The following is a 9,898-nucleotide window of genomic DNA, read 5'->3' as shown; positions in this document are numbered from 1 at the left end:
CTGCCCAACCCGACTTTCATTCACCCCGTTTATTCCATACTTTTTCTTCCTTTCTCCCCACCGTCTGCTCTTCCTCTCTGCGTTCTTCTGCCCATCTCCGTGTCCATCCATTCACCAATGTGGTTCTTTAGTGCGGGCCTTTCCCCGGAGATGGGGGCCCGGATGGTCCCACCGTCCCTGGAAGATGAATATTTGAGTGGCAGTAGTAGAGGGGCAGGCATGTGCCCACCAGAACAGCCGCTGCAGCAGAGCACAGAGCATGGGAACAGGGGGCCCAGTCACTTTGGCATGAGGGGGTGGACGATATGGCCAGTCAAGAGAACGTACTCTGTGGGCACAGGGGTGGGGAAGAGAAAAAGATTTTTGCTTGCTTATTCTGTGTGCCAGATGGTATCTAATTCAATCCTCATGACTCTGTTCTAGCCCCATTTTAGAGACAGGGAAATAGGTTCCATGAAAGGAACTCGGTGTGTAGAGGGTACAGGGCCATGTCTGGTTTTCTCTTGGTTTTTCCACTTTCTTGCTGTGTCTTTGGGCACAGTTTCCAATTTCATTCATAAGCTGGAAATCGTGTCTACTTTACAGCACCAAATTGTAAGTGTGTGGTTTACATGCAAAATGCAGAACATAGAGCCTGTCCTGTAGGTGCTCAACAAATGGCAAGGATTATCATCACAGGAGACACTGGGATTTGAACTCTACTTCACTACTCCTGAAGCCTGAATATTCAGTCCTTCCTTCCATTCACAAAGACCAGCCTTTTCCTGTCCCACAACACCAACTAGAGAACTCGTATTTCCTAGTGCCAGCTGTTGCTGTTGTCTTGCAGTACAACTGGTGTAGGTTGAATTGTGTCCCCCACAAAATTCATATGCTGAAGTCCCAACACAAGAATCTCAGAATGTAATCTTATTTAGAAATGGAGTCATATCAGATGTAACTGTTAAGATTAAACTGTAGTGGAGTAGGGTGGGTTCTTCTTCCCCCATGATTGGTATCTTAGTAAAGATGGGAAATTGAGGCACAGACATGCACATGGGGAAAGCATCATGCAAAGATTAGAGTCTATACTGCCGTAAGCACATGAACTGCTAGAAACAAGGACCCTGGACAGATCCTTCCTAGTGCCTTCAGGAGAAGCATGGATTTGCTGGTTCCTTGATCTTAAACTTCAACTTCCAGAACTTGGAGACAATGCATTTCTATTATTTCAATGCAGTTCTACTATTTCAGTGATACTTGTTATGGACAGCACCAACATGACCACCATAGAAAAGATGACCCAAGGAAGATTCACTGTGGCAAAGGCTGTGGTCACTGCAGTCTCATTGGGCACAGCACAGAGTCTGGCCAAATCAAACTTGTTGAGCCTTAGTAAACTGTTTTTAAATAACTTGATAAATTTTCATGTACATATGTTATTAGTACATTTTTGTTACTCTAATGAAATATCCAGGGTAACTTTATTTTTAAATCTTTTTTTTACTTTAAAGAGAGTAAAACAAAACAGAACAAAGCAGATCAGAAGAAAACAATGTAAGTGACACAGATTTCAAAGCAAGACAACAGGAGATCAACAGTGGCTACCACAATGTTTCTTATTTTCTTCTAAATAGTTGTTTATATCTTCACATACAATGAATTAATACAAAACAAAATAGTATTAAACTGATCAAAACAGAGTGATGAGGGCATTACAGGCCTTCAAAACCAGACAATAGGAAAATCAACAATCGCTGCCATAATTGCTATTTTTTCAAAATAGCTGTCCATACCTTCATGTATGTTGAAATTAAATAATACAAAACAGACTAAAGCCACTCTGAACAAAGAATAAAAGCATTACTGGATTTCACAGCACAATGATACGGAATCAGCAATGGATACCATAATGTTTTTCTTTTTTTTTAATGTTTCTTTTCCCTCAAAGTAGCTGTTCATTTCATCACAGATAATAAAATCAATTCTTGTAAACAGTTTAGGAGAAGTTCTAGGCATGTATGCGCCTGTACAGGTATACCTATCCTTTCTGCATTAGAGGGAAAAACAAAACGAAACAGATTACTAGAAAAACAAGAAACAAGAAGGACAAATAAATAACAACAGCAAAGACCCCAAAACAATGAAGATATAGGCCTTCAAAACAAGGTGGTAGGATCATAACTAAGATTGTTATTTTACATACTGATATTCAAAATAGTTTCTCAGATCACCAGACACAATCATGCAAAATAGTTCCAATCCTATGAATGTTAATTTGTAGCAAATATAGAATAATATCTACAAATAATAGAATTTGTAGCAAATCATCTTAGCTATCATAAGTGTGTTTATACAAATTTAGATATTTTTCCCTTCCTTTTTCTTTTTCCTCCTTTCCCCTGAGATTTATTTTTCCCCTTTGAGCAGATTCTTACCCTTTCACTGTATTTATTGAGGATTTTGTATCTTATGTACTCTTACCATTTATTATACAGGGAGACAATATGATATTTACATATGTGAGTTTGATTTATTTCACTTATGAGTATGGTCTCAAGTTGCATCCATTTACTTATAAATATCTTAATGCAATCATTCTTTATAGCTGAGTTCTATAAAAGTACCATATCTTTTTTAATCCTTTCCTCAGTTGATGGACTCTAGGTTGTTTCCAAGATCTGGCTATTAAAAATTGTGCTGCTATAAACATGGGTGCACATATATCACTGTGGTATGATATTTTCAGTTCTTCTGGGAATATGCCCAGGAGTGGAATAGCTGGGTCAAATGGGACGTCCAATCCCAGCTTTTTGAGGAACCTCCACACTGATCTCCACATTGATTGCACCAGTCTACACTCCCACCAACAGTACAGGAGAGTTCCTTTTCCCCACAGCCTCTCCAGCATTTGTTGTTTATCCTAGCCATTCTTTCTGGAGTGAGATGGAATCTCGGTGTGGTTTTAATTTGCATTTCTCTAATGACTAATGCTGATGAACATTTTTTCATGTATTTATTTGCCATCTGTATTTCTTTATCTGAGAACTGTGTGCTCATCTCAGATGCCCATTTTTAGATTGGGTCTTTGAAAATCAGGGGTCTGATTTTTTAAAAGTTCTCTATATATTCTAGATGGAAGTCCTTTGTCTGAGGGACAGTTGACTAAGATTTTTTCAAAATTCATGGATTTCCTTTTTAACCTGTTGGAGATTTCTTTCGACATGCAAAAAATTTTTTATAAGATGAGATCCCAGTTTTTTTTTTTTTTTTTTTTTTGTCGGTACCAGGGATCGAACTCATGACCGCCTGTTTGCAAGGCAGGTGCTTATGCCATTGAGCTAAATCCCCAGCCCAAGATCCCAGTTATTGATTCTGCGAAATATTTCCCATGTGGTTTGATTTTTGTTCATGAATTCCCTACCTAGCTGTCTTCAAGATTTTTACCTACTTTGTCTTCCAGCAGAGTTAGTGTTTCTGTTTTAATATTTAGATGTTTGATCCATTTTGACTTTAATTTAGTGCATGGTGATAAGCATGGGTCTAGTTTTAGTTTTTGGCATATGGAGAGCCAGTTTTTCCAGCAACACTTATTAAAGAGACTATCATTCTTCCAGTGAACATATTTGGCCCCTTTATCAAACATAAGGTGGTTCAGTGTGTTTGTAGTTGTGGTTGTATCTTCTAATCTATTCCATTGATCTTTAGGTCTGTTTTTATTCCAATATCATGCTGATTTTATAACAGTAGCTTTGTAGTATAACTTCAAGTCAGGGATTGTGATGCCTCTTGCCTTGCCTTTGTTGCTCAGAATTGCCTTTGCTATTCTAGGTCTTCTCTGGTTCCAGATGAATTTTAGGAATGATTTCTCTAGATCTATGAGGTATGCCAGTGGTATTTTGATTGGGATTGCATTAAATCTGAATAACAATTTTTGGAGAATGGCCATTTTCACAATATTTATTCCTCCTATCCATGAACAAGGAATGTGTTTCCATTTTCTGAGATCCTCCTCAATTTCTTTTTAAGGGTATTATAATTTTCCCTGAATAGATCTTTTACTTCTTTTGTTAGATTGATTCCTAAGTATTTCATTTTTTTGGTGCTGTTGCAAAGGGTGTGGCTTCTCTTATTTCTTTCTCAGTGAGTTTGTTGTTAGTGTATAGGAATGCTATTGATTTTTGAGTGTTGACTTTGTATCCAGCTACATTACTGAATTTGGTTATTATACCTAGGAGTCTTTCAATGGAGTTTTGGGGATCTTCTATGTAGAGTATCATGTCATTTGCAAATAATAATTTAACTTCTTCTTTTCCTATCCTTACTTTGTTTCTCTCTCTTGTCTAATTGCTATGCCTAGTATTTCCAGCACTACATTGAATAGGAGCAGTGACAATGGACAACCTAGTTTCGTTCCTGATTTTAGAGTAAAGACTTTCCATTTTTGGATGTTTAATATGATGCTGGCTGTTGGTTTGTCACAGATGGCTTTTATCATATTGAGGTAAGGACCATCTATTCCAATTTTCTGTAAGGTTCTTGTCATGAATGTGTTGGACCTTATCAAAAGCTTCTTCTGCATCTACAAAATGATCATAAGATTCTTATTTTTGGCCCTATTGATGTGGTAGATTACATTTATTGATTTGCATATGTTGAACCATCCCTGTGTTCCTGGGATGAATCACACGTGGTCATGGTGTATAATCTTCTTGATGATTTGCTGTACTCTGTTTACCAGTATTTTATTGAGAATTTTTGCATCTATTTTCATTAGGGAGAGTGGCCTGTAGTTCTTCTTTGGTTGGGTCTTTCTCTGGTTTTCATATTAGAGTAATACTTGCTTCCAGGAATGAGTTAGGGAGAATTGCTTCCCTTTCGATTTCATTGAAGATGTGAGGAGTGTCGGCATTAAGTCTCCCTTGAATTTCTTGTAGAATTCTGCAGTGAATCCATTTGGCCCTCAGCTGTTCTTTGTTGGTGAGGTTTTAATTATTGAAAATATAATTAAATTGAAAATATTTCATGAATTGAAATTGGATTATGCAGCAATTTTACATCTTCTTGACCGAGCTTTGGTAATTCATATGTTTCTAGGAATGTGTCCATTTCTTCTGTGTTATCAAACCTATGAGAGTAGAGGTTTTCAAAGTAGGTATTGATGATCTTCTGTATTTCCACAGGGTCTGTAGTGATGTCACCGTTTCATTCCTTATTGCATGAATTTGAGTTTTTTCTTTCATTTTAAAACTAAGGTTGGCTAGGGGCTTGCCAATTTTATTTATTCTTTCAAAGAACTGACTCTTGATTCATTGATTCTTTGTATTGTTTTCTTAGTCTCTATTGCATTGATTTCTGCTCTGATCTTTATGATTTCCTCTCTTCTTTTGGCTTTGGGTTTGACTTGCTCTTTTTTTTCTATATGTTTGAGGTGTAGCTTCAGGTTGTTTATTTGTGCTCATTCTGTTTTCCTGATGTGGGAATTCACCACAATGAATTTTCCTCTGAGGACTGCTTTCACTGCATCCCACATGTTCCAGTAATTTGTATTTGTATTTTCATTTGCTTGTAGATATTAATTTCTTCTTTAATTTCCTCTGTGACCCACTGATTGCTCAGGAGTGTATTATTCAATTTCCATGTGTTTGTGGGGTTTTTGAACTTTCTTTTGTCATTAATTTCTAGTTCCATTGGGCCAGGGGTTTAGCTCAGTACTCTAAGTGCCTGCCTGGCAAGTACAAGGTCATGAGTTCAATCCCCAGTACCAAAAAACCAAAAACAAAACAAAAAAAAAACCCTACAATTTCTAGTTTCATGGCACTATGATCTGATAACATATATGGAATAATTTCATTTCTTTTGCACTTACTTAAGCATATTCTTTGGGCTAGTATGTAGTCTATTTTAGAGAATGTACCATGTGCTGCTGAGAAGAATGTATATTCTGATGTTGTTGGGTGGAACACTCTGTACACATTCACTAAGTCCATTTGTTCACAGGTGTGATTCAGTTATTTCTTTGCTGATTTTCTGTCTAGTTAATCTGTCTCTTTGTGTCAATGAGGTGTTAAGGTCTCCCATTGTAATTGTGTTATTGCTTATTTGATTTTTCATTTCTTTTAATATTTGTGGGGTCTTTGGGCAGCGACTGGGTCAGAAGGGTCACCCCTTCACAAATGAGGGTAGTGCCAAGGTAGAGGGGGCCAGAAGGAGACCCCTCACCACTTCCGCCATGGGAGGACACAGAGAATAAGAAGTTAGGAGCCTGCCACCCAGCTACAGACCCCTGAAGGAGTGCAACCCTGTCCTTGAGCTTCCGGCCTTGAAAACTGTAAGCAATAGATTTCCACTGTTGATGAGCCTGCCAGGCCATGATATGTGGTGACAATAAACCTGAACAGACCACACCACCCAAAGCTGCTTCTAGGGGGAGTCCTTTTAACTCTCAGCTCAGCCACCAGGCTGGAGTTGCTTTACGTTAGAATCTTTTCTTGACATCTTTCCAGAAAGCAAAGAATCATTTTGCTTGTATAGCTAGGTGCTCCCGAATTTGATGCATATATATTTAAAATTTTTATCTCTTCCACTTGAAGTTTTCCCCTAAGTTGTATGTAGTGACTCTCTTTATCTCTTTTGCTCATTCTTGGTTTGAAGTTCACATTGTCTGTAAACAAAATAGCTATCCCTGCTTTTTTTTTTTTTTGGTTTCTGTTGCATGAAGTATTGTTTTCCATCTTTTGACTTTCAGTCTATGAGTTTCCTTTTGGGTTAGATGCATTTCTTGCATACAACATAATGGTTGGATGTTGTTTCTTGATCCAATCTGCCAGTCTGTTTCTTTTAATTGGTGAATTGATACCATTTACATTAATGGTTATAACTGATATTAGTTTATTTTTGACATGTTATCTTTCTGCTGTTGAATTTTTACCTTTCTCCTCTGTTTAATTGTTTGCCTTGCTTAGTGGCTTTTTCCTATGTGTATCTAAAATGTCCTTCAATATTCTTTGCTGGGTTGTTTCGGTGATCATGAAATTCTTCAGCTGTTCTTTGTCATGCAAGTATCTTATTTCTCCATCAATTTTGAAGGACAGTTTTGCAGGATATATCAATCTGGGTTGGAAGGTGTTTTCCTTTAGGATCTGAAATACTTCACTCCATGCTCTTCTTGATTTCATTGTTTGTGTTGAGAAGTCTGCTGTGATTCAGATAGACTTTCTTTTATAGGTGATCCTGCATTTATTTTAGAGTAGAACTGCATGGACATAGATAGACATGTGTTTTACTGTAGTAGAAATTGGCAGATAGTTCCCCAAAATGGTTGAGCCAATTTATACTACCTGAGTTCCACTCCTAGTCTAGCAATATTTAAGCACTCCAGTTGCTCTATATCTTGACATTGTCAGTCTTTTTATAGTTACCCATTCTAGTGTGTGTATAGTGGTATCTTATCGTGGTTTTAATGTGCATTTCTGTGACTAGGTAAGCCTGTTGAGTACTTTTTCATGAACCTATTATTTATTTGTGCTTGAGCTTTTGGCCTATTTTTAAAAATGAAGATAATTATGTTTTTCTATTTGATTTTATATTATTTTTATATTCTGATGACTCAGGGAAGTGTAGCCTCACTAAATATTTATCCACACATATACCAATGATCACTTTAAACAGTTAAAATTAGGCTGGGGATGTAGTTCTGAGGTAAAGCACTTGCCTAGTATGTGTGAGACCTTGGGTTTAATCCTTTATACTGCTGAAGAACAAATAATGACAACCACCAAAAACCAAAATAAGGCAACCAAGTAACTTTGACTTTAATCATGGAAATAAAAGCACTTTTCCAATTTTAGAAAATGATCACATATGATATAACATGCACCACGTCCATTTCATGTTAGAAAATGACCACAGATGATATAGCATAACCACATTCATTTCATGTGTCCACAGTGGAGCCAGATCCAGCCTGATTTTCAGAGTTGAGCAGAATGTTCACTTTGGACTGGGTTGTGAAGCAGCCTTCAATTCAGTTTGGTGGAGCAGGAGTGGGTGGGGTGGTGGACATCGCTAGCTTTTTTGCTCAAGTCAGGCAGACTTGGGGAATCTGGATTGGCCCATAGATGGTAAGGAAAATAGGGAGGCCCCAAGGAAAAACAGCCTCAGCTGATTGGTTTCCTTAGTGGAACTCCCACATTCTGCAGGATGTTCAGCTTATCACATGTCTGCCATATGGCAGGTGCTGGAAATCTCCAGATGGTTAGGACTGTGGCCTCGTTCTGGGGGAGCCACTGAAGGAGGAGAGTTAGATAGTCAAGCAAGTGCCAAGTACAACAAAAAGTATTAGTCAGGCTGCTACAAGAGGAAGGCTGGAAGCTTTCAACTCTGCCTGGAGATCTTAGCTCTGTCCCAGGAGCATCTTCACAGTGGAGCTGATGTCATTGAGCTGAGAGTCCCCAGGCAGAAGGTGACAAGAACATTCCAGTGAACATCAATCTTATTACTGGAATGTTGGAGAACAGAGAAGGACAGGAAGGGTGGCTCAAAGACCCACAGATGGCTCTGTACTCACAGAACAGACTCTTTCTTTCCAGACTTTCAGCATGCCCTGGTGTCTGGACTGGTCTCTCCTGTGGATAATCTGTAAGTTATATCTTTCTGTGTCCTCCTGCACCAGAGCCAAGATGAACTCAGTGAATGTTTCTTTTGGGGATAGACTTTTCTGTATAGAAGAGTCATAATTTCTTGCCCTCCCCATAGTTACAACTGTCTACAAAACAGAACATGCCACCTGGCCCTTAGCAGGCACTCTACAGGTGGGGAGTCTGTCTTTTGCCTTACCTGAGAATACTACTCTAACAAAGAGTAACTTGCGGTGCGTCATTACTTTTCTTCTGGAGCTGGGATCTGCAGAAAAGGAAGGAATACAGTTCCCTTGATGCCCAGATTTCTAGGCCTGGAGAGTGGGGAGAAGCAGGACAGAAGGTCTTGAAGCAAGGGTGCCCTGACCAGGATGGGCTTCTCTTGATGGGGCCCAGGGTCCAGCTGGGCTGGAGCACAGGTAGGTGGGAGGGCCACCTGAAGAACATACCTGAATACCTGGGCTTGTGCAAGGAATCTCCGGGTTTTGGTGATCTCCTGGGCTAGTCTCCTCAAGTCATCGCCTTCAAACAGTGGCAGTGGGGGATCCTTGGAAAGGGTAAATGAGTGTGAAGTTCAATCTGTTACATGACCAGATGAGATCTGAAAATTCCCAATCACAGTACATTAAAGGCAGCCTCCCACTGAAGGTAGGAAATCCTGTGGGCCTCATGTCTCTAGAAGTAGGGAGCTTACCATCAGTCTAGGCAGTCACTTTGCATACAGCACACTTTGCAATACGATACCCGGCAGTCAATGTGAGAAGTGGGCAGGGGCAAACCAAGTTGGTCTCTGAACTTCAGTGAAGCTGCTCCCTTTCCAGGCCAACAGAAATGGCATAGACTCTTTATCTTACTGCTATTCCGTCAGTAAAAATGTTTTAGCCCTTGATTTCTCCTAGTAGAGGATCATAGGTATGCTTTTAAAAAATGCCAACTACTGAAATTCCAGACCCCAGTCTCATTTTTTAATATATTGTGGCTCTAGGGTTTGAACTCTGGACCTTCACATTGAGCTATAGCTACAACTCTTTAAAAAAGTTGTTATTATTTTAAATTTGAGTCAGATTCTGGCTAAGTAGATGAATTTCCCAGGCTGAGTTCCTACCCAGCCCCTCATAGTTGGGATTAGAGGTGCCACCATGCCCAGTAGAGTGTAGCTTGCTTTGCTTTTTCCTCTCTCTCTCTCTCTCTCTCTCTCTCTCTCTCTCTCTAGTCTTCCTTCCTTCCTCCCTTTTTCCTTCCTTCGTTCTTTCCTTCTTCTGAGACAAGGTCTCGTTATG

General features: G+C 39.1%; 1 protein-coding gene across 9 annotated transcripts in view; it reads right to left on the bottom strand.

The window, feature by feature from the left end:
- Positions 1-7,769: 7,769 nt before the first annotated feature.
- Positions 7,770-9,898, bottom strand: part of LOC100714342 (von Willebrand factor A domain-containing protein 3A) — a 143,252-nt gene continuing 141,123 nt past the window's right edge. For 2 of the 9 annotated variants that reach the window (XM_063226644.1, XM_063226646.1), the window contains 3 exons: positions 9,068-9,165; positions 8,818-8,883; positions 7,770-8,644 (listed from right to left, as the gene is read on the bottom strand). In XM_063226644.1, the coding sequence (XP_063082714.1) occupies positions 8,832-8,883; positions 9,068-9,165 (150 nt within the window). In that variant the 3' untranslated portion in view covers positions 7,770-8,644; positions 8,818-8,831. Of the gene's footprint in view, positions 8,645-8,816; positions 8,884-9,067; positions 9,220-9,312; positions 9,514-9,898 lie in introns of those variants that run through there. The other 7 variants (XR_010039871.1, XR_010039870.1, XR_010039867.1 and 4 more) reach the window with 7 other exon arrangements.

This window comes from Cavia porcellus, unplaced genomic scaffold, assembly GCF_034190915.1.
Source record: "Cavia porcellus strain 051 isolate PalLab524CR breed Dunkin Hartley unplaced genomic scaffold, mCavPor4.1 scaffold_16, whole genome shotgun sequence".
In the NCBI taxonomy this organism is placed as follows: Eukaryota; Metazoa; Chordata; class Mammalia; order Rodentia; family Caviidae; genus Cavia; species Cavia porcellus.
Note: the sequence above shows the minus strand (reverse complement) of the source record. Positions and strands in the feature narration are given on the sequence as shown.